This window comes from Carassius carassius, chromosome 38 (genome assembly GCF_963082965.1).
Source record: "Carassius carassius chromosome 38, fCarCar2.1, whole genome shotgun sequence".
Classification (NCBI taxonomy): Eukaryota; Metazoa; Chordata; class Actinopteri; order Cypriniformes; family Cyprinidae; genus Carassius; species Carassius carassius.
This window is the reverse complement of record NC_081792.1, coordinates 17,022,112-17,047,479: the sequence shown is the minus strand read 5'-3', so window position 1 is coordinate 17,047,479 and position 25,368 is coordinate 17,022,112. Positions and strand designations below refer to the sequence as shown.

At 36.3% G+C, this 25,368-nt stretch overlaps 1 protein-coding gene across 1 annotated transcript in view; it reads right to left on the bottom strand.

Moving 5' to 3' along the window:
* Positions 1-25,368, bottom strand: part of LOC132119440 (cadherin-4-like) — a 289,550-nt gene that overhangs the window by 10,012 nt on the left and 254,170 nt on the right. Inside the window, exons 8-11 of the mRNA XM_059529401.1 lie at positions 25,141-25,313; positions 13,357-13,494; positions 2,265-2,450; positions 1,014-1,267 (exon numbers count right to left, since the gene is read on the bottom strand). Coding sequence (XP_059385384.1) covers positions 1,014-1,267; positions 2,265-2,450; positions 13,357-13,494; positions 25,141-25,313 — 751 coding nt within the window. The remainder of the gene's footprint in view (positions 1-1,013; positions 1,268-2,264; positions 2,451-13,356; positions 13,495-25,140; positions 25,314-25,368) is intronic.

The window sequence follows — 25,368 nt, the reverse complement described above, 5'->3', positions numbered from 1 at the left end:
AACTACCCATTGTTCTTCAGAAAAATCCTTCAGGTTCCACAAATTCTTTGGTTTTCAGCATCTTTTGCATTTTTTTGAACCTTTTCCAGCAATGACTGTATGATTTTGAGATCCATCTTTTCACACCGAGAACTACTGAGGGACTGACATGCAACTATGACCAAAGGTTCAAACACTCACTGATTCTCCAGGAGGAAAAATTATGTAGAACAGAATGAAGACGTTCAATTTTTCACATGTTTTGCCTAAATATATACTGTGTGTGTGTGTATATAAGTATTGCCCTTCAGAAGCTATATATATATATATAATAAAAATAGAAATTTAAATATTTTCTATGTGGACTACATGTAAATGCACTTTTTTTTTTTTTTGTGAAATCTCTTATTCCGGTCAGAACTAAATACAAAATAACATGCATTTTGTAGATTACCTCTTATTTTGGTAAAATATTTAAGATTTTGCAGATACTGAAAAGTGTATGTAGAAAATTTGAACACAACTGTATGTACATCTATGACATGTGAATAAAAATATATTTAGATTTTTTTTTTGCCTTAAACTATAATTGCAACAAAGAAAGAAACTACATAATATTAATACTATTTAAAACCGCAGACTCCCAATATTGTGACAAAGCTATACTTAAAATATGAAAAATTGAAAAATGTGAATCTTTTTTTTTAATATGATTAGCATATACGTATGCATTTAGTGTGTAAGAAAAAACATTTAACTGAAAGATTTATTGGCTGAAAATGATATAAATATTTTTTTAAAAATTATGACTTTTAAACTTTTAAAAGGAACATTAATAATAACCTGGCACCTTTGGACTAAACTGGATTTTTTTCAAAGATTTTTCCTTTTATCATCTCACACCTGGCATCGACCTGTGTGTGTGTTTAAGGGAGTAAGAACACAAATGATTGACATTTACGGTCGCTCTGAAAGATTGACATCCTGAGTTTCATAACAGACAAACAAAAGCACCTGCTGTCATTCCTCTCTACCTGATAATCTGCTGGATGAAGCGGTCTGGATCCAGTGCGGCGAAAGTAGCGAGGGTTGTGTCAGCAGGCACTCCCTCTTCAAAACGGATGATTTTAGGGTTGGATGGGAAGACAGGGGCCTCGTTGACATCCAGTACTGTGATTGCAACAGCAGCAGAGGAGGACGGTGAGGAGGGGATCCCGCTGGCCAAGTGAGCTTGGTTTGAGACCACCACCATCAGCGTGAAGGCATTGTTCCTCTCATAGTCGATCGGCTACACATATGCACAACAACACAAACGTTCCTACAGCTTTCAAAGAACTTGATTGTACTCAAATAACAGGAAGGTAATTTAGATCTGTTAACATGAGCAAGAGGCTTTTTTAATTTTAATTTTTTTAGAGGAAACATGATTCTATGAACGGCAAAACCCATTTCAATAAAATACATTAAACTAACTGTTCACTGTCGAGCTAAATGAGATTCCAAAAGTGTTAGAAGAGGAACAGAAAGTGACTTAAGTTTGAGAAAGGAGATGAAGTGAACTCTAGAGTAAAGGTTAAAAAGAGTTGACGAGGAGATGAGTGTGAGAGGATCAGCTGTTCCATGGGTAGAAATGTGGTGTACCGAACCACATGTAACTGGGTAACACTTCCAAACAGGCTGAAATATATTTATGCTGAAGGCTTCAATCACTTTTTCTCTCTCTAATTAATCACACACACCATGCAAATTGACAACTTATAAACTTACACATCACTGACTCTTTAATTGTATTGCAGTAAAGGCTACAGAACGTGGGGAAAAGATAAAAGTTTACACATCATTTATTTATTTGTTATTAATCTGTGAACTATTCACCTGTGTTAGGGTGCAATCTCCTGCTTCCATTATGACACAAATGTGCGTTTCCTTGTCTATCACTCAGTAGAGGTCAACACTTTCAAAAATAACGTGTCAAAAATGCATTGTAATACTGACAAATAATTCACTTCAAAGAGTAATTGAGACAAGTTTAAAGTATTGTTTTTACCCAGGAATAGGTTTAAATAAGAACGAAGCATTGAGGTATGCAGAGGAAAGGTTTTATTTGTAGTAAATGATAATGTCATGATTTCTCATTCATTTCTAGTGTAAATGATGCAGTGATGGGATAGATGACAAACAGTGGATGAGAGGGTTCAATTCTTATTTGGAGTTAAAAATCAAAAGAACATCAGTCTGAGAACCATGAATAATGTTTGACAATGTTACCAACTGGATACACCCACCTTAACCACTACGACCCTGCCGTCATTAGTGATCTCATCGGTGCGTATGGCGAAATGGCCCATTTGATCTCCTCCTGTAATCCTATAGACGGCATTCCAATTGGGTGTATGAGGCTGATCCTTGTCTCTGACTGTTAAATTGGCCACTACCACACCCACAGCGTTTTCTGGGACCTCTCCTTGAAACTAAGAACAAGAGAAGCCACAAATAAAATGAGACATTAAAATTATTTGGATGTGTGTGTGTGTTATAAACATACAAAAAACTTTATTGTCATTGTCAAAAAAGTATTCGGGCAGTTAAAAATGCACACAAAAAAAATGGTTTGGTATTTTGTGTACTGCAATGGAATACATACATTTTAGGCAGAGGTGGAAAGAGTACAAAAATATTCTACTCAAGTAAAAGTACCATTACATTAATGAAATTTTACTTAAGTACAAGTAAAAGTACCAGTCTAAAAAATCCACTCAAGTAAAAGTAAAAAGTAGCTCATTTAAAATTTACCCAGAGTAAAAATTACTTAGTTACATTTTAACAGTGGGAGGGAGTCAAAAATGGGACAGACCAAGAGTGTCAAACTCAGTTCCTGGAGGGCCACAGTCCTGCACAGTTTAGATTTAACCCTAATTAAACACACCTGATCCAGCTAATCTAATCATTTAGGTTTATTTGAAAACTACATGATATGTGTGCTGGAGCAGGGTTAGAACTAAACTCTGCAGGGCTATGGCCCTCCAGGAACTGAGTTTGACACTCCTGGGATAGGTCTATTAATCTCAAACTAGTTGTTTTTAATTAAAGGAATCAGTTATTTAGAATAATAAAACATTTGGGCTGTTATCTGGCAAATCAGTATCAACAAACTCATCTTTTCAATACAGAGGAAATGCAAAAGCTTCATCGGACGTGGCATTTAGATGTATTACACTGTTTAGTGCAGGACAAGAATGCATTTAACCTGCAGTAACAAATGCATGAATAATTTTTTGATATGCCAGACATAAAATGTTGAATACTCATTTGAAATTATAAAAACTTAATTATAAAAAAAAAAAAATCAAAAGATACTTTAAATGTGAAATTAAAATGGCCAGTATGTGTCAGCAAGTCACTGTTAATAAGTGAGTCATTGCGATTGAACCAAATCATTTAAACAGTTGATTCATTCAGGAACGAAACACTGTCATGTTGCTCAGAGATGCAAAATTTTGCTTTGGTGGCTGTGTTTGGAATACATTTTTGTTGTAGGAATAGAGCAAAAACAATGGCAATATGGTGTCTAAAACGCAAGTCTCTTAGTTTACTGTCCTGTTGTAAAAAAAAAAAAAAAAATATATATATATATATATATATCAGTGGCGGCTGCTGGTCTTTCAAAGAGGGGAAGCTCATTTTCGGCCTACATTTTAACCCTCTGATGGTCTTCATTTGTAGTGACACTCGGGGTCTTTTTGACCCCAGACAATAACATTTCATTTTGTAATAGTAAAATATTTAAATTTTTTACAAATATAATTTTACTCTGTTCATTTATGTTTTTACTAAACTTTGTACAGTTTTTGGAGGATTTAAATCTTTTACATTTCTATAAATAAATAAATATTTATTTAAATAGGCTTTTTTTTTTACAAAAAAAGAAAAAAGCATTTCAGATAAAATTCACTTCATAAAAGACCCAGATTTCTAACTTTCATACATGGGGATACCATGGATAATTTTATAAGGTTTAATGTAAGATTTTTGCCCATTTTTGGGGAAATTCAGTTTAAAAATTGTAATAAATCACTTTAACCACTAGATGGCTATAGTGTGTGTGTGTGTGTGTGTGTGTGTGTGTGTGTGTGTGCGCACATTTTCAATCTGTCTTAGTTACCAATTTAATTTTGTGGTGGTTCTGCATTTTACAAATATCAAGAAATATTGCCGCAGTTTGTCTTTCGAATACACTTGAGAAATCCGCGATCATGGGACTGAGCGTGAAACAGCTTCACCGACTTCTTATGGTGCAGACCGCTGTCAGTCAAAAGGAGATCGACAGATCCTCCAATCATCACGCGGAAGCCCAGTCTTCATTCACCTCCAGAGACGCTGAGCGTCCGTGGGCGGGACATAATCGCAGCATTTATCCAATGACCGTCTAGCTTCGGAGCACTGAAAAAAACTGTTCAAAGCAGCCCCATCGAAGTCAATGGACGCTCGGCTTCAACAGGGAAATGCACTGTGACGCTACGGGAATGTATGAGAAGAAAATCGAGTCAGCCGACATGTAGCTGATTAACACAATACATAATACACAATAGTACATATTTGACCGTTGGGTTTTTTTTTTTTACATTAGAGGGGAAGCTGAGCTTCCCTTGCAGTCTTAAAGAAATCCCCACTGATCTATATATATATATATATATATATATATATATGTGTGTGTGTGTGATTATGATTTTTAGAGGAAAAGACAGCATTCTTTGTGTGATTTTGATTCTAAATGATTTTGATTGATTTCATTCTAAATGCATTTCAACAGACTGAATCACACAGTGAAAGAACACTCTAAATGCGCGCGTACATCATTAAAACAACAATTATGATATTATCGCAGACAATATATATCGCACACTCCGCACCAGTCTTTTTGGCTAATTTGTGCAAAACCTCTTGCTAAAATGTCAAAGCATCATTTTAACCACCAATGCAATGACGCAATTATTTAGCTCACCTCTATATGCTTACGTGGGGTTGATGTCTTGTCGAGATTTTATAAGCTGCTAGTTTGGTCTTCCTAGGCAAGCACAGCATACACAGCATAATAGAGCATACATATGGCCAGGGGTTCACTTCATTTCCTTGAGTTCAACTTCAGAATATGACGGGGTTTCGTTTTCAGCGGTGTCTGCACCACTAACGCCTGTTTTGTCCGTCTGCATCTTTCTTGTGATTTTAGCGCCAGTTTGCCCTCCTGCCCATTATTTACTGACATAGCTTCCAGGGAGCGATTTTTTTTTTTACTCAGTAATTAATGTGTTTTAAAATGTAGCGAAGTACAATACTTCAAACAAAATATACTTAAGTAAAAGTAAAATTACAGATAAAAAAAAATACTTAAAAAAGTAGAAGTACACAAAAAAGCTACTCAATTACAGTAACGCGAGTAAATGTAATTCGTTACTTTCCACCTCTGATTTTAGGTTACCAAATACTTGGGAATAATCGGGGTCAATCTATTACGGGAAAATAGACTTGGAGGAACCTAGAGTTCTGTGGCCTGCTCAAGGCGCAAGGGTGATGGTTAATGGGTTATTACCAAACAGTTTCTTGAGGGCTCTGTTCTCGGACTTGTCCGTTTTTTTAAAATAGCTTCAGAGTATCACAACAGTTCAAGTTTACATTACAGACAGTGTAAGGGGTAAGTTTTGGATCTCATTTGTTGCACATGACTGTTGAAAGATCACACTCTACTAGCTGTACCCACAACTCAAGGTGCAAATATGCAGCAAGCTGTAGCACACAAACACAAGCTCATTACAGCAGAGTAATCTGCTGTTTAAAGGGGTTATGAAGTGTGTCCGCCAAATGCTGTTTACAGTAATGGCTTCACCATGCAGCAGAGACTACAGCCAAATACACACTGCTACATGCTCAGTAGAGACCAGTGCTCCAATGGAGGCTATTCACTAATGGTGATTTCCCACTGCATGGTACGGCATGGTACAGCTCTTTACGGTTCACTTTTGGGGGGTTTTCCACTGGGTAGAGTACATGGTACCTGGTACATTTTTAGTACCACCTCAGCTGAGATTCCAAGTGAACCGTACCGTTGCAGTGATGCATGTGATGTGTGATGCGTCATAACTATAGCTTCTTAGGATACAAGATACTCGTTGTTTAAAGTAGTTACACTACAGTCAAGCTCCTTGCTACGTTAAAAAGTAATCAAGGTACTAACAAAAGCTACTATTTTAATTACTTTTCTTAGACTAGTTAGCAAAATAAATACCTACAAGCAAACACAGACTAATTAGATGTTCTGAAAATAGTAAGCTAGTTGAAAAAGAAGTGTGATGCTCTCTACAAGATACTAATACAAGCTACTACTAAGAAGGACTAACAAGCTATTCTTAAAGTAGTGACAAAATTAACAGCACTTAAGCTAGAAACATGTTAACAAGTTACAATAGCTATTCTTAAAGTAGTTAGCTACTCGATAAAGTAATTTGCTACACAACAAACTATTACAAAGTTACAATACTAATATGGATTAATAAGCCATTCTTAAAGTAGTTAGATACATGAAAAAGTAGTTGCTTGCTACACTACAAGATACTATCAAAAGCTGCTAAACTAATAAGGCCTACTAAGTTATTTTTAAAGTAGTTAGTGACATAAATCCACAAACAAGCAAACCAAATATTCTTAAAGAAGTTAGCTACACAACAAGCTATTAACAAAAATAAACTACATTGAAGCTAAGTAGCCAGGATTAAAAAATTGTTTTTTTTTATAATATATATGTCTACTTTATTAACAATAAATTTACACCCAATGCAACAAATAAACTTCTAACAACACAGTGTAAAATACTACGAAGAACTATAACTAGATGTAAATGTCACAGAGTGATTCTTCAGGCACTTTTTTTCAAAGTCATCCAAACTAACCTAATGAACGTCTTGATTAATGTATGAGTTTGCTCGATTATAAATGTCACTGATTGGAAAAAAGTAGCTCATTAAGTGTTGTGAAATTTCAGAAAAAATATATTATTATCGGCACAATATTTACTCAGCAACTCCCCAACACTGGAAAAGATGCTTTCACATATACTTCAGATACTTAAATTAAAATGAATTATTTATTTTCATGGTTTATTGGTTGGAATCATCAAAAGGAGAGAATGATAGAGAGACAGTGACAGAGCGAGTATTATCTACTGGCTGTTGTGATGAAAACATCACAGGGCCGTCCCATCTCTCTGGCTGCACACTGTCTGGGATGCACAGCTGCATTTACTGATAAGCAGAAAAAGACACAAATGTGCTGTGTCCCTTCAAGGATGGGATGCAAGAGACCAGTAGAGGACAGGACAGTAGAAGACATGATTGAGTGACTGATTGATCTGTGCAAAATCAGAGTCACATTTTCTTTATGCTACTACTTCCAGTTTGATGAAAAAAAATCCTCTGGAGGCTAGTTCAATAAGATTTTGAAATTGCATGTACGTGTGTGTGAAGGCATGCTGCATGTGTGTGTGCTGTCAATAAGAATAGAGAAGAAAAGTGATACTTGTTTCTGATTTGTGGAATACTGAATTAAGTGAGAAGAAGTTCAGAGGATAGAAAAAAAAATTCCCTTGGTTTTTTTGGAACCAAGGCAACATTTAAGCCACGTTCTCTATAAATATAAAAAAATAATGATAATAATAATCTCATTGGCACCATATTAGATGTGGCAGTTCGATTGTACTTAAAGACAGAAATGATCTGTCACAGAAATGAATTAATTAGAAGAATAATGGATTTACATCGTTCATCAGTATTCAGTACATTTCCATTCAAGACAGACAAGTCAGTTGGAAGAGCTAAAGATATTCATTACTAGTAACACTATTCATAATTAATGACAGGCTGAGTGTGTTGCCCAATATTCATTTTATATATACATACATCACTTCAGTCAAGACTTTTGATTAGAATTTTTGTAAACAGCTCAGTCTGGAAACTAAAATAAATAAATAAACAAAAATCAATCATATCAAACACAAAGGTTCTTTGGTTTGTGGAATTTCTTATTTATTTTTTATTTAAATACATAATCACAGAAGCCCTAAAGCGCATTTTGCTGAGTTTAACTTTCTTTCAACTTCCAATGTTATTCTAACTTACAGTAGTAAAACAACTCTAAATCAATGTATGCTACATATTTGTCGAATGATTATACATCACGATAATGTCAAAAATGTTGATGATGAATGTATTCCTGGGCTTCTGCAAAAAGGAAATAAACAAACAGTACTAGCATCTATGGTGAGAGATTCAGAGAGTATATAAAAAGTGAAAATAGAGACTAGAGAGAAACAGAAATCTCAACAGTGAATCAAGATGAACATGACTATAGATGTGATTTTACGGCATTCTAAAAAAAACAGATCCATACCATCACAGCACATAAACATGAATGCCTCGCATTGACTATAAAGTGGTATATTTATGCTTTTTCCTGTGGCAATGAATTCTCAGGTCCACTGTGTTAATCATCTTCTTCTAAATCACCATCATCTTCATCATTATTATAACTATCATTATGGTCATTATGATGCTTCAAAACAGAGTGATCAGTTATATCTTAAAACGCAGTACTATTTAGCTTTACTCTCTAGAAGCGATGACTCTTTCCATATTCATGCAGTTTTTACATGAATAAAACATACAGCTTTCTTTAAATTGGAAGCAATATATCTGCTAGGTTTACACCCCCTCAAGCAATTTCGCTTAATTAGCTTGCTTACATTTCTGAGGGTCTCCTACAGCAAGATGTATGCTGCGTCATGCCTCTGTCAAATGCAAATAATCGGAACATTTCTACCCTGCTCGACTCAGTCTGTGTGGCTGAATGAGAGAGAGAGAGATAGGATGGATGGAAAACAAAACAAATTAGTTCTAGCACATAACTCATGAATTCTGATGGTCCGTATGTGCATCTATGTCTGTCACAAGCTTGCAATTGGAAGAAGCACAAGCCCAATTCCACGACCCAAAGCCATAAAATGTCAATAAGAAGTTGATTCCGGCGTTCATATTCCCAGCTTTAAAGCTTTACTTTAATGAAATGTTTTTCTGCATTTAACCAAAAAAGTACATAGTGACAAATTTCAGACACTTACGAGCAAGTCAGTTTGCTGTCTGCCTTTCACCATCAAGCAGTTTGATATTTTTGCACTTTCTCTTTCTTCCTAGTGTTCTGTTTCCAAATAAAACAGATTCAGCAAGTCTTTCACAAACCACTGACTGAATCAACAAAGTGTCAGGTTGAACGAGGCCCGCCGTAAACCAGTTGTAGTTAATTTTCTCTTGGCTCAGTGATATTTGACACAAGGGTTTGTTATTGGGAGCCAGAGCATGTGCTGAGTATGGGACTTAATTGCTGGTGTCATCTGGGTTAACTTGCTCTGTTAGGACCTGTCATACTCATCGAGCTAAGACAAGACAACCCAAACACTGGAGTTTTTCTTCTGCTGCACTGTATAATTACAGATGCTCCGATGGACAAGGACGTGCACGCTAGAGCGCTCAAGCCTGCATGGAAGAAAAAAAAAAACTTTTGAAACGCAACACAATTTCAGAAAGTATCTAAAGTAATCAAGTGGGTGAGTTCATTTGATTTTAGTCTTGCTTTCAGTTTCGCTCTGTTTTCCCTTCACTGTTCATTCAGACAGAGAAGTGTCTAATGAATGGATGAGAGAATCTGAGTGTGTATTACACTGAGGTGTCACAGAAAAGTTGGATGGAGGTCTGTCCTAAGTCCCTTCTCTTCCAACTCTCCATCTTAGCCTGGACCATAAGCGTTGATAGATCCTATTTTAAATCTGCGATTAACTGAGCTGTCAGCACCCTTACAAATCTGAGAATGTGTGATCTCTCTTCACTTATGATGAAAACAGCAGCTGTGCATCTATCTGAAGCTGTTCTCTGTGAATACTCATTAAACAACTTTAAAGTTTAAGAATAATCCTTTTCACTCTAAAAAACTATCAATGGCAAGTTCTGAACTTTTTCACTTAAAGGGATAGTTCACCTAAAAATAAAAATTGTGTCATCATTTACAGTGAAAAAAAATGTGAAAGTGACATGACATTCAGCCAAGTATGGTGACCCATACTCAGAATTTGTGCTCTGCATTTAACCTATCCGAAGTGCACAGACACAGAGCAGTGAACACACACACACAAACACACCCAGAGCAGTGGGCAGCCATTTATGCTGCGGCGCCCGAAGAGCAGTTGGGGGTTCGGTGCCTTGCTCAAGGGCACCTAAGTCGTGGTATTGAAGGTGGAGAGAGAACTGTACATGCACTCCCCCACCTACAATTCCTGCCAGCCCAAGACTCGAACTCACAACCTTTCGATTGCCAGTCCAACTCTTTAACCATTAGGCCACGACTTCCCTCAGGGTACTCTCTACAGTACCCTCATGCCAATCCAAACCCATAAGAGTTTCTTTTTTTTTTTTGGAACACAAATGAAGATATTTTTTATATTATCACATCCTTTTGTCCATTCATTGAAAGTTCACATAAAAAGACATTGAAAAAATAATCCTAACCCAGGTTCAATGGAAACATGCGCACATGGTGACATTTCTACAAAATAATATTAAATCCATTTTAATATTAAAAGTGTCCAGTAAATGGCACTAAAAGTGCATTCATTTTAATTTGGAATATATTAATTTGAACCTGGCAACGTTTTAGTACATTGGCTGTTGTATGTATCGTGGCAGTTTGGAAATGAAATGTCTGGTGAGTGACACTTAAAGGTTAATTCTTCATTGCGTTTGAAATGACCGTACCACCTACAGTACACTAAACCCTTTCCTAGATGTAACCAACAATGTAACCATAAGCAAATGATGAAGTTACTGAAGCAACCATGCCATTTCAGCTTGCTTCAACAAGTCTTTGATCTCTCTTTGCACTCATAACCGAGTGCAAAACTGTACCTGGTGAGCTACCAAGCAAGTTTACTACACCAGAAAAGGAATAAAATATGCTTTTTTTTCACAGCCTCTTGTGTTCATTTCAGCTGGAAACAGTAGTGAATTGTGTGTGGAAGTATGTTTTTGGAGTTCTGCAAAAATGTAGGTAGAGGCGCATATTTTCAATGAGCCATTATTGAGTTTTGCATGTGAATAGACACATTTTATATAAAATGTGCATATAAATGCAAACAAACAAACAAACAAACACCTAAATTAAATCCAAAGCCTAAATTAAACCTGTTCACCATATAGATTACAATTATTTTTTTGTACTCTTTGATATGTGAAGGTTTTGGTTGCATGGACTCAATGAAGGGACAGAAATCTCACATTCTCCTTAATATTTAGAAAATGAAAAAAAGTCTTATGGGTTTGGAACAACATGAATGTTAGCAAACAGATTTTACATTTTCAGGTGAAAATAAACATCACTCTCAACTGCATATTCAGATGAGGGTGGTGACTCCAAGGAGAACCTTAGACCTTGATCCTGCACACCCTTAAAGCTTCCACTATGGGGGCCTATACCTCTGTTAGCTCATCGCATCTTAAGCCCACCAATAACAGCATCCAAACGCTCAACACACGCTGAGAGACCTGTCCACAAGCATCTAGCCCTCAAAAACAACATTTGAGAATAAAATGACACCAATTAAAATGAAAAGCAAGACCGTCTGATGCCAGATGATAGATGTCATACTGATTCACTAAGTATCGTTTGGCCTTCAAATAACTGCTCCAGGTAGAAAGAATGCTTCAGCATCAGACAGCATTGCTGTTGCCCGGAGATATTACTTAATGAGAGAGAGAACGCAGGGGCACCAGAGATGAGCGCTGTGAGAGAGCGATAAAAGAGGGATGGCAGATAGCTGTAAATAAATGGAAACAGAGAGAGAGAGATAGACACCGGAAGCCAGAAAGAAGGACTGAGGGAAGGAGATAAATGGTTAAGTGAAGAAGGAAAGAGAGCGAGATGACGACTGACAGAAACAAACACTGGTAAATGTGGGAAGAGAGGTGTAGAGATACAGAGATAAAGAAAACAGGAGATGGAGGATGTAAGAGATGGAGGAGAAAAGTGAAAAAAAAGAGTGGATGAGAAGGGATTTGAAGCCAGATGCTTGAAGAGAAACTATAGTCACCTAAGGGGCAGAACTGGCACTAGGACAGGAGAAAGAAAGGGAAAAAGAGAGAGATATAAAGTGCACCTGATCACACATCTCCCTCATTCCCTACGCCCTCTATTTCACTCCATCTCTTCCCTCATCACCTCCTAGAATTCATTACTCTCAGTGAATCTCTCTTTGTTTCACAGCTCCAGTAGGTCTCTCCAGCTGTCAGACAGTATTGTGTGAATTAAATAAATATCAAGACACTGTTCGAATTCAGAAATCAGGGTAATGAGGAGAGGATGAGTCCAAACAGGCAGACTATAGCTCTGTTCCAAAAAGCTAATCTTACAAGGCAGTGTCCTAACGGTCATGACACCTCTACATGAGCAGTGCCATACCATCTGGCAAATGTTTTATATAGAATTTGATGTTAGCATAATGATACTCTAATAAACATACAAATACAAAAATTGGGTAAAATCATTTTAATAGGCAAACACTACATGCAAAAACACTGTTTTGTCATGCTCTGGTTTAAAAGCTATTTGGCTTTTCATAAATGTGTCAGAATATTGGGAAGAAAATATTCCATACAATTTTTTTTCTATATTGTTCATTTTATTGAACTTTATCTATTTGTGTCTGTAGATTTCAATTACAATTCATACCTTTAAAGGTTGTTTTCTCAAAATGAGTAGAAATTCAGTAGAATATGTCTACAGCAAATTTTAATCTATCTACATTTGAAAGGCTTTCGTAGGGGTTTGTTTATAAATCATTTGCCTAATTTTATACAACATTTAATTCCTAAAAACATAGCGCCTTTTTTTTGTTCTGGCTGTTGGCAGCATTTTCTGAATTATGGACTGATAAAAGGTACCCAAAATAAAACATTCCCCTCTGTAAAAACATTTGACTCTTATCTGTCAACAAACGGAAACAAGAATTTTGAATCTGGCTTTATCCAGTGTTCAGATTTCTGTCCTGGAAAATATGCAAATGAGTGCACATTTAAAAAAAGATACCACCTCATTTGCATGTTTAAACATGATATTTCAGAAAATTTGTAATACAGAAATGTTTGCATAACGTAATCAATCAACTTAGGAACTATGGTCATATCTAAGAGACTTTTTTTTTTTACCCAATTCAACTATATTTTTTAAAGACGCTTTTCAGTACTGAATGAAATCAAGTTTATTTACACAAATAATACTCTGGGTACTCACTGTTTTTGAGTCGAGCTCCGGAGGGTTGTCGTTGATGTCAGTAATGCTAATGAGGGCCGTGGCTGTGTTGGACAGGCCGAAGTTCAGGCTGCCCTCCATATCGGTGGCCTGGACTATGATGCTGTACTGAGACACTTTCTGAAACAACACAGAACATGTCCATTTTAATCAACTGAGAGACACACATCACACATGTAAATCAGAACTTACCGCAGATTTTATGTGGTTTTGGAATTAAAACAATAATAATAAAACCGAGTTAATGATAATGTTATTCATGAACAACTTATTATTATTATTATTTATTTATGTATTTTTTTGGAGGACAACCACAACATTTTTGTTATATTTAATTTAACCTCTGGGAAAGAGGTTTATTTCTATGGACTAAAATTAGTTTTAATAGTCTTAGTTTTTGTTAACAATAACAATACTGTTCTGAAGTACCATGGTATATGTCCATAAAAACATGGTACATATCCATAGAACATGAAAACCTATTACCATAGAAAATAGACTGAGGAAACCATGGTAATACCATGACAATCTTTGATAGTGTTGTCGCTAAAAGTATGACTAGAAACCTTATTCATCCATTTTATGTGATGGAACAGTTGAGTGGTCTAGAAGCCTTGTATCTAAGCCTGAGCAAAGCTGTCTTACACAGACTTTGAGACTGTGCATATTTGAGAAATGGCGGCTCTTTGTGTTTGTCTGGGGATACGTCTGTCTGTCTGTCTGTCTGTCTGTCTGTCTGCTTGCATGCAGACTGTTCTGTTAATTAGGACAAGAGGCTACAGTGAGCTTTGTTTTGCTTTGATACTTTGTCACTCACTATTTATGGAAAGACACACACCCACACGCATACACACATAATCAGAGTGCAAAAACAACTCTTCATCAACGGACATGGACCAGCCTGTTTGTAACCACGGTTGAAAGGCAAGGGTTGCGAGGGCAACAGATGGACAGAAAAATGTGCGCACACACATCAAAGTGTTTGTTGTTGCATGGCCAACATTCCTTTGGGCAAAGATCTGAAATTGTGCCCCTGTCCACACTCGGGTGAATCTGACTCCAGTTAGTCCACACTGGGAGGAGACAGAGAGCTGAGCCTGAGCCAGAGCCTCTCCTCTGTCTCTTTCAGTTTGTGCCGTATTAATCCGGTTGGCCGAAAGCCTTCTGTTGTTGCAGACAGGAAGTGGGGGGAGTCAAGGACAAGTCAGTGTTCCTCTGAGACTGGTCTGGGGGACGGGTGTCTTGCAGGGAGGTGGCTTACTGCTGATGTGAAGCAATGAATACCCTTGCAACAGCTTGCTGTAGATCTTGATGGTTTTACTTTGATGGCTTCCTTTTGTTTTAGCAGATGACTGCCCATGGGACATCAATTTAACCATAACTAAACATGAGAAAAGCCTCTCTGACTCTGGCTTAGGACTGCCTACATAGGCAGCATAATTATGTTGCCTTCTAAAGCCAAACTCATTCATATATATATATAAATATATATATATATATATATATATATATATATATATATATATATATATATATATATATATATATATATATATATATATATATACACACACATACACACACATTTTTTATTATTATTATTTATTTGACCAAAAAAGCACACAAAAAATATAGTACATTTAAAAAAATACTGTAACATTTTGAAACATTATTGCAATTTATAAATAAGTATTTTCCATATTTATATATTTTAAAGTATTATTTATTCTTGTGATGGCAAACTGAAAGTTTAGCAGTCTTCAGTGTCACATGATCCTTCAGTAATCATTTTAATCCTGATTTGCTGTTCAAGAAACATTTTTATTATTATTATTAATGTTGAAAACAGTTCTAATATGCTGATTTGGTGCTCCATAAACATTTCCATTAACATTCCTATTTGATTAATAGGAAATCCAAAACAAACAGAACTGATATGCAACATAAATCTTTTGTAACATTATGTTTTTATTGCCACTTTTGAACAATTGATCAAATTCATCTTTGTTGAATATACATTTTTTAAAGTGCCCCTATTATGGTATTTCAGATATTGCCTTGAATGAAGTGTTTAATGTAGCTTTATGTGAATTTAAAAGATCTGCAAATTTGTAAAGCTGAAAGTGCACGATAAATAAAGTTATTGTCTCCCAAAAGAAACAATGGACTCTGAACAGCCTAAACAAGTCTTCAGTAATTCAACTCACACTTCTGTGTTGGCTACACCTCACAGGGTAACACATTTGCATAATGGCAGCTTATGTTCTACGCTGGTCAGCTGCGCCGTGAACAGGGGCGGATCTAGAAAAATATTGGTGGGGTGGCGAGAAGGGGGCAGGAATTTTTGAGGGGTGGCAACATATGGCAGACGTGTATATACTGAATTTAGTCACAGTCATCACAGTTTGATGATAAATAGTATATGAGCAAACTACAAAAGGGCACAGGCTATCATTTACAAACTTAATCTCATGCAATCAATGTCTTGCATTTGAAACAGTTCATATAAGGAATAAGTGAACATACAATGTGATCTCACTTAACAGAAGTGTGATAGAAGTAAGGGGTATTATCACAGGAAAGACATCAAGGTTAAGACGCAGGTGATGAGTGTCAGATGTGTGAGAGGGGAAGCAAACTGTTTTTGACTGACTGTATACAAAATAAGAAATATATATATATATATAAAAACAACAACAACAACAACACTGCTTCATATTCAGCAGGATTTACACCATTTACACCAGTGTCACATTTTAAACTTTGTTTTTTGTAGTGAGTAACCTGTGATCCCCCCGACCTCATTCTCACCTGTCCCAGAGCATTACCCCATAAGCATTTGAGAGCATTATGAAAGATTAAGTGTTATCAACATGTCAATTTATTATAAGAAACAAGACTTTAACAGCCAATGACATTTACAGCTGGGGAGACTCAACTGATTTTCTACTGTTTAATGTTAATCACCATCTAACTCAATCAGTCAAGAGCTACATTTAGCCTAAGATGTTATATGAATATAGTCCCTGAAGCATAGGTTTTATTTGCTGACAATAATAATAAATAAATAAACATTATAGGCACAAATACAAATGTACTTTAAAATATGGTGTTATTGTTTTGGCAAGTTTAAATTAAAGCATCTATGAAAACTTGTGTGATATTCCTTTAAAATAACGTTTTAGTATATCTTTTTTAAAGTATATTTTACTTAAACACTTATATTTTAATTTCTTACATATTTTCTTAGACCGAACTTTCATTTTGGAGGGTTTACATTAGTGGTGGGTTTAATAAACTATTATTATTATTAGCTATTAGGCCTACTTGAAGTATAGCATACTCTACTGTGCAATAGTACTATATTTCTGTTTAAATTTAAATTAAGTTATACCGAAATTTTATTTTGACAGGTTATCGTAAAGACATTGCAGTTTCTGTCAGTCTGTCTATACGATACGAATGAATGAATGACGATAGTTTAATCAAATGAAATGGTGAATACTCTCATAGAGCGCTGGTGTGTACATGTGTAGCCTACATCATGTGTCAATATAGCTGAAGACACAATATAGCTGTGTGTGTGTGTAGTAGTAGTAGTAGTAGTAGTAGTAGAGCACACACTGAGCACTCATTCCCAGAGACGTGAACAAGACCTTTAATATTCACAGACACTAGTCCGTATCGAGATTTGATTAAATGTAGCCCTACTTTTGATTTGTTCATTCAAAAATGGCCGAATTCCGTAACAATCTGCTTTATAAGTTCTGTTTGTGACTGAATTCCGCGATTCAATCCGTGCTTTGCAAACACAGACGGGGTGAATTTATGAATGAAAGTGTGAATGTTCTGACACAAAACAAAGTCGTTACGTATACTCAAGTTTTTTAAAAGGGGTTAACGTATCACTTAGGAGGATACATCTCAAAGTCAGTGCTTTCATTTAAGCTTCATTTCTTGATAGATAGATAATCCATTTTTACCTCTTTCCTCCTGTGTCTCCTCGCGACTCCTGGTTCCCTAGCGTCGCGCGTCATAGTTTTCAAACAAATCAGTCTTGGGCCGTTCTGGCATCCTCTCGTGCTGCTGCATTTACTGCAGTCGGAGATTGGAGATTCGCTCTCGTAAATTTTCACATTGTCCATAACTTTTAATTCGTTGCTGCCAACTGGGGTGGCAGCAGGGGTCTACCCCGGTAGATCCGCCCCTGCCCCGTGAACAACTTGTCCTGCCCTCAAACACTGCAGCCTATTAGTGTGGTTAATACCATGCTGAAAGCATGCTGTGTCTTATGCGGAGTAAGTAAATTTGTTTTATTTTCACTTCCAAAAAATGAGGCTGGAAGGAATACGTGGTTAAATTTTTTTTTCACTGTTCCACAGCAGTACAAGTCCAATCTTTTTTTGTGTTCCAGTCATTTTACTGACGACTACTTCTCTAATCTCGGGGAGTTTAATGTGCGATTGACAAAATGCTTGCTCTTGAAAGATTGCTCACTACGCTGTTTATTTGGACCAGCTGGCTCCACTGAATCACAGCCTGTAAAGTATGATAAATAATAGATGTTTAGATTTTCTATCGAACATTCAAAAGAACTATGGCTATGGGCGAATGATTTCTGTTATGCGTTGTAGGCGGCAGATCAATCACAACAAACTGGGCAATCTGACCAATCAGAGCAAAGTAGGCTCATGGAAAGGAGGGGTTTAGAGATGACTAAATCTTAGAACTAATTTGAACAAATCGTTTGGAAAAAAATCATTGGAAAATTGAATATTTTGAAAAAACTGAAGCCTTTTTTGACCTTGCATGCATGTAAACCTATTGTAGGAGACTCCCAAAACAATATTAGGAACCTTAAAAATGGCACATGAGGCAAAAAACAAACAAACCCTACATAAAACTTTTGAAATGTGTATAAAGTACAATCAATATGAAAAAGATTAAGCGTTATATATATAACATATGGAGTGGGCGCACCGTAGAGAGTTACAGATCGGTCATCTATTTTTATCCATTTCAGTTAAGATGATAAGTAGAGAGCTCACTAGGGAATAGAAAAGCTTTCAGATACAGTATAACGAAGAAGGAAGGCATCATGGCAAGTATGAAATCTACGTCTACTAAGATGCATTGATTTAGTCTGTTGAGGGCAGCATAGCTTGTGCAGAAACCAGTTTCCTTAGTGGGAACCTTCATTCAACTTTTATTTTAATTAACTGAATGACTGGACAGGTCTTTCAGAGTCTTTCTTTCATAATCTTTCTGTCTACCCATCCATATTTCACTCTCCCTCATGTAGCTGTATTTAAGAGGCAGGTCAGAGGAGCTCTCATGGTTTTATGGCACTTAAAGAAGCGCAGAGTAATGGGGACACACTGAGAGTCATTAAAACCTGAGTCTTCTCGTTAATATTGCCCAGTTCAGCTCAATTAATGAGAAGTCAATAGCGGCTGACCTTTATTAACACAATAATGAAATATCAATACTGTCTCCTCTGGTTATGCTCTGCAGAGAACTAGAGAAACAAATCAGTGTGTAATTAATCTTGCACACTTTTCATACAGCTCTGGCTGTGGGAATGAAGAACTTGACACCAAGAGATGAGCTTAAACACATTTCCTGTCCTGAAGAGAATGTAAAACAATTACACCTCAGGACAACTGGCAGCATCTCTGAGACGAGTTTCACCCATACAGACTCTCACATGCTTGAGTCAACTGTTATGAGGAGCATTTCACAGCCCAACAGGCCCTGACCTCGCTCGCTCCCTCAGGAGAAAAGGGAATAGGAGAAGTGATAAGGGGAAGGAGAGGAAGACATGATAGTGGAGAGAGTGCAACCAGAAGTTATGATTCTCCCCGCCTCACACAAACAGGAAGCATCGGATCATCTGGGAATGACTGGCACTCACACACACACACGTTCACACCGATCGATTTCCTAATCAGGTGTGGCAGAGTGGACACGTTCTAACCCAGACCTGACACAACTAGGCAAGCGTGCGCACACACACACACACACGCACACACACAGACCACATGCCCTCTGGCAGAGACAAGAGAAAGGTAATGAAAAGCAACATCTTTTACAATCTGGCTCGAACAGATTCACAGAGCTGCAGAGACAGTCACACACACACACACACACACACACAGACAAAAGATACAGCACTGCCACTGCAGAACTTTTAAGCACTTTGATTTTAAGTGATTCAATTTTGTTGGATTTAAAGTTTTTTTTTTCTGGCATTCTCTGCTATTTCAAAATTAAAGTCCTGCTTCTGGCACTTATTGGTCAAACAGAAAAATTTATTGGCCGATGTTAACAATGAAAAATGACAAATAATGACAGATCTATCAGACTCTGTTACATACAGTGGGTAAAGGAAATACTGAATGATTCAGTTTATTTATTTATTTCTGATTATTTCTATATATTGGTGTTAAATCTTTCACTTGTATGTTATAAGTTGCACTGAGTAGATACAGCTTAATAAAACTTAAAACAGTTGACCACTACTCTTTTACAAATACATTTCACTCTGTTCTTTACATAAAGCTAATCTGGAGAAAAAAAACCTTCAATAAAAATTGTGATATATATATATATATATATATATATAACCTTTTTAAAATTAAAAGGAATAATAATGACTGTTATTAAATAAAAATAAAATATTAACCAAAATAATTAATATTACTATTGTAATAGCGCACTTAAAAAAAGAACAATAAATAAAAATTATGTGCAACGATGCTTTACATTTCTGGTCTTTGGTGTTTCTAGTCAAATTAATGCATTTTCTGAGTCTGTAATTTAATGTTAAACCTATGAAAATGGCTTTAAAAAGCACATGGCACTATAGTTTCATCACTTTACAGTGTAGTAATTAACGGCTTTTTTTTTTTTTTTGCATTAGCTTAACTGTCATATTTGATGACATGAGGCAACATGTGGTTAGCTGCACTGAAAAATTATGAACGCACATATCCTATAGCTTCCGATTAGGGGGATTTTGTCCACAAAATTATAAGAGCACATATTATTTCAGATTTTATTATTTCACACACAGTATTTTAACTGCAAAGCCATGCTCATGTTCTTTTGTCATTGTTTATGTAAGGAATATAGCACTGGACATGGACAGATTTGCTTATGCAAAACAAGTAGTTAACAGGAATTCCTTAATTTTATTGCTATTACCCTGCATACATTTTTATATTTAGTTATATTGAAAAAGTTTAAGATTAATTAATTCAGTTGTTTGGAGTCCGGAAGACGACAGCATCCAAACGGAAGTTAGAATCCATCATGACGGTGCTCATCTGTGACTCAGGAAAAAGATGGATAGAAAAACAATATTGTAATTATTTTATTTTACAGTACAAAAGTAAAATTACAATACTAATTTTGGCTGTCTTAATATATTCATTTTCAAATGTTAAACTATCAATGTTTGTTTTAATGAATGCTTTTTGTCATTTTGAAACGTGACAGTCTGCGGTCCCCATCCACTTTCATTGCAATAGAATGAAGAACATGAACAATCTTCCAAACTTCTTCTTTTGTGGTTCACAAAAAATAATAAATAAATAAATGATTCATTTTAATTTCTATCTGCAGAAACTGTCTTCCCTGAACCCGTAAAAGCACATACATCCTATTCCATTTAATTCCTGTATGATATTATAGATTCATGTGGTGCTATTAAAAGGAAAAGAGAAGAAATAAAATGATAGAAATGGGAAAGGCTGGTTGTAAAATGCATAAGATGGACATATTTGGCACGAGGGGCATAAGACAACATGACAGTTGCAGTAAAAGGCATGCAGTGCAAAAAAAAAAAAAAAACGGGGAGAGGGACTGCTTGTTAGCTGCTGTAATCAGACAGGTGATGGCGAGCAGGTTAAGAGGTGTGTGAAGGTGATGGGGTCTCCGTGTGAGAGGGTAATTGGTATTCAGACCTGATCAAATGTGTGCGACATTAATGAATGTAAACTCCCACCACTGCAAGCAACTGCACCAGGCTTCTTCAACCCACTAATTACTGCATAAATATTCCAATTAGATGACAGGTACTGATGAAGGAAGATTATGCTTCTGATGAGAAAATGTGTATGTGAAAGAGACAGATGGGAATGCAGAGAGGCAAATGTTAGGATGAGTATATGTGTGTAGACAGCTGCCCATATCCCATGTGGCCCTCGCTGGGTAAAACACTGAAAGTTCAGGAGGAGCATATTCATACAAGCCCACCAATCTAAACACTAAGTGGATAAAAAGCAATGCCTCATTCCAATTAACTCAATTTTCAAGTACTGTTTTCCATATTCTTTGAAAAAGTTTTTGCCCTACCATTTCCCCAATGTGGAGCTTGAGTTTCTCATGAAATGCCTGTAAAAACCACCACATCACCTCTTCAAAGATGAACACGAGGGACATTTTCATACATTGTCATTCAAAAGTTTAATTTTGTTTCTGAAAGAAGTCTCTTATGATCACCAAGACTGCTTTCATTAAAACTACAGTCAAATATTCTGGAATATTGTTTCAGTTTAATAACTCTTTTCTATTTTGATTTAATCAAAATAAATAAATGAAGTATTTTATTCCTGTGATGGCAAAGCTGAATTTTCAGTCTTCAGTCTAACTCGACCCTTCAAAAATCACTCTAATATGCTGACTTGGTTCTCAATAAATATTTCTAATTATTATCAATGTTGTGTTTCAAACAGTTGTGCTGCTTATGTTTTAGTAACATTAAATGTCTTCACTGTCACTAAATACTAACTGCATCATCATTTACTCCCTCTCTATTGTTACTTTCCCAAACCTATGTTGTTCCAAGCATGTATTATTTTCTATCTCCTTTTAAAGAAAAATGAAAGGAGATACTTTTTTGGAGCTTGTTAGTATAAATCACCATCCACTACCACTGAGAGGAAAACAGAAGCTTGGACACACTCTCCATCATCTCCTTTTGTATTTCACGGAAGACAGAAAGTCATACAGGTTTGGAATGACATGAGGACGAACTATTCCTTTCAGTCTCGTCCAACAACATCTTGCCTGACAGAGAATGTGATGTTGAAAATCTTCCAAATGTTCCATTTGCGATGTTGCTTTGTAAACACATAAGTGTGTCCCAGTTCTAATTGGAGTGCACAGGTGGAAGAGAGCGCAATCAGGGAGTTAGATTAATGAGGTTCGTTCTCTGGTCCTGAGAGGAGGACAGATTACCTGGCTGCAGTAGGTACCACGACCCACATTCATGCTCCTGTAGACATCTCAGCCAGTCTGTCTTAGTCACTGGACTAGAAGGAGTCACTGTTCCAGGTACAGATTTATGATAACTTGTCAGAGAGGAAATAGAGAATCTTGAGATGACAGCAAACTTCATCTAACATGGCATGAAGGGTAGAAAACTTTACGTACCAAGTGAAACAAGATGCCAAAGGAATAATGATGAAGACTGTAATAGAACTGTAGTGCCAAAACCTCCCTAAGCAGCTGAAAAATCACTGTAATGACTGCAAAGTAGCTTATTTTAATAAAAAGGCCACCAAAAGTGATTTGATACAAGCCATTAACCTTTAATATGTAATTTACTAACAATAATTTGTTAGAACAACAACTGTTTTAATGCTTCGAAATTATTATTATTATTATAAAATAACAGTGTTATTTATATAACAAATAGTTCTGGCACTAAAGTGCAACTGATGATGATGATGATAAAGATAATAATCATCATCATCAATTATACTTGAGCAGTAGCACTATTTGTCATACAATTAATACTTCTGAACACATGGAGTGGTCTCCAGTAACTATTACGTGACGTGACTTGAAATGTTTCAATAATATGATATGACGCTAATGAGAATGGGACTAGAATCTGTGGCAAGAAAGCAAGGGATCTCGTAGGATGGAGAGATAAAGGGGAAGCTGAAAGACTTCCCCGCAGGTCCGATTAAGCATTCTGGGATAAATAGGAATGGACCTCTGAATGACCCTGCTCATTAGTGGAGCAGAGGGAGGTTAAGGAGGAACACACAACTGTGTGTGTCCTTGTGTTTGTGTGTGTGTGTGTGTGTGTGTGTGTGTAAGAAAGAGGAATCGCTAGAGTGATATAGAGGGGGATTAATGAAGAAGTTAAACAGGAGAACACGTCTGGTGGGAAGGGTCACGCTCTGACACTCAGATGAGTTATGGCAAAGCTGTTCCCATGACCCATAGAGTTCACTTGTGTGGGTATGTGAGTGCATGCATGTATTGAAAATGAAGTCAACTGCATTCTAAAGTAGACACTAAGAAGACCCCAATGACTAGCTGAATTAATTCTAGGTGGGGCTGGAAATAATAAGTATAACAAGACTTGAGAGCATGTATATATCTCTGCTGTGCAACAGAGGACAAGCTAGAAAATCCCAGAAATGATTCAGAGGCTGAAACCCAATTTGCATACCTTTACTGAGAATGAGAAATAAACACTATCCTGGGAATAAAGCTCCTACTTTATTTCAGTATGAAATGAAATCAGATGCCGAGATAAATTTTGAGGATCGTAAAAGTTGATCTGTTTTATGTTGAAGCATTGTTGAGCTCTTTTTATTTCAACAATGAAAGTCAGTGGGGTCCAAAACATAACCATAAAAATATATATTTTTTTAACTCTAGTTTCCCTACACAATAATCAAAGATATGACAAGATATTTCCAACATTTCCACCTTAATGTGACAAAGCTGCTTGTTTTCAAAAAATTTTAATGATGTGCTTAATTAACTAATATGGGTAATTAATCTAATATATCAAATAAATTAAGCACAATTCCTTTTTGATTCCAGAAGTTATTCAGAACTGGGTTCTTCACTAAAAACAACAGTTATTGAGAGAACATAAAAATAAATAAAATTTCCATTAATATCTTGATTTTATGTGCTTATTTTCAGCATTTTCTTTAAATTTAATGTAATTTTTTTTACTACATTAATAATAACGAATTATTTTAAATACTTTTAACCCTGGTTGAGAACCACAGCATTAGACCCCATAGAAAATCACTGGGACTTTATTCAAAATATCTTCTTTTGTGTCTTTCAGAAGAAAGTCATACAGATTTGAAGAGTGAGTAGGCCTAAATGATGACAGTTCATTTCTGCAATTCTTCTCTCCCAGCAAACCACCTACTTTTTCATAGAGCATGGGTTTGTATTTGATATTAACCAAAAAAAAAAGCAAATATCCACAATACTATATAGGAGAGATACAATGCAATTTGTAGTCCAGCAAAGCATTTTTGCAGCATTTTCAGCATCTTAGCCATTGAAGCGGTGACTGTTGTCCTGCTCTGATGGGGTGTTCTGGGAGGGCAGATAACTGCTCTTCAACTTGAAAAGGTCACAGACAGCTCAAAGGACAGGCTGATCATTAAGTTGATCCTTAAAGCGCTGTTTGTTACAGTGCAAGAATGTCTCTTCACAATGTTGTTCACAGGAAACTAGGGACCATCCACACTAAGTATGCTCAGACACACCATAGCTGAGAACTAATTATTTTCTAACGAAGGGAGACAGACAGGGAGGCCGAGACAAACACTTTTCATGGAATGAAGGTTTGTGTAAGCACACACACTCATATACTCAAACCCATGAGAACGCCGAACCCATTACACACTGATCAACAGTTCTATGAAAGAAAATTCAAACGTAAGCAGCTTCTTGGAAGCATGCTTGCTTTTAAATGTACTAGAGGTGACTGACCTCTCTGTCAATGCCTGAAGCGATGGTGCTGATCTCTCCCGTGGCTCCGTTAATGGTAAACATGTTAGGAATGGGGATGTGCGGCGTCTGGCTCAGGATGCGATAGTGCACTAGTCCGTTTGCCGTGGTGTTGTCATCTGCGTCAAAGGCCGTTACCTGCATTACAGAAGTTCCTGGAGAGGAAGAGGGGTAAACAAGCATGAATCAAAACACTAATGCATGCATAAT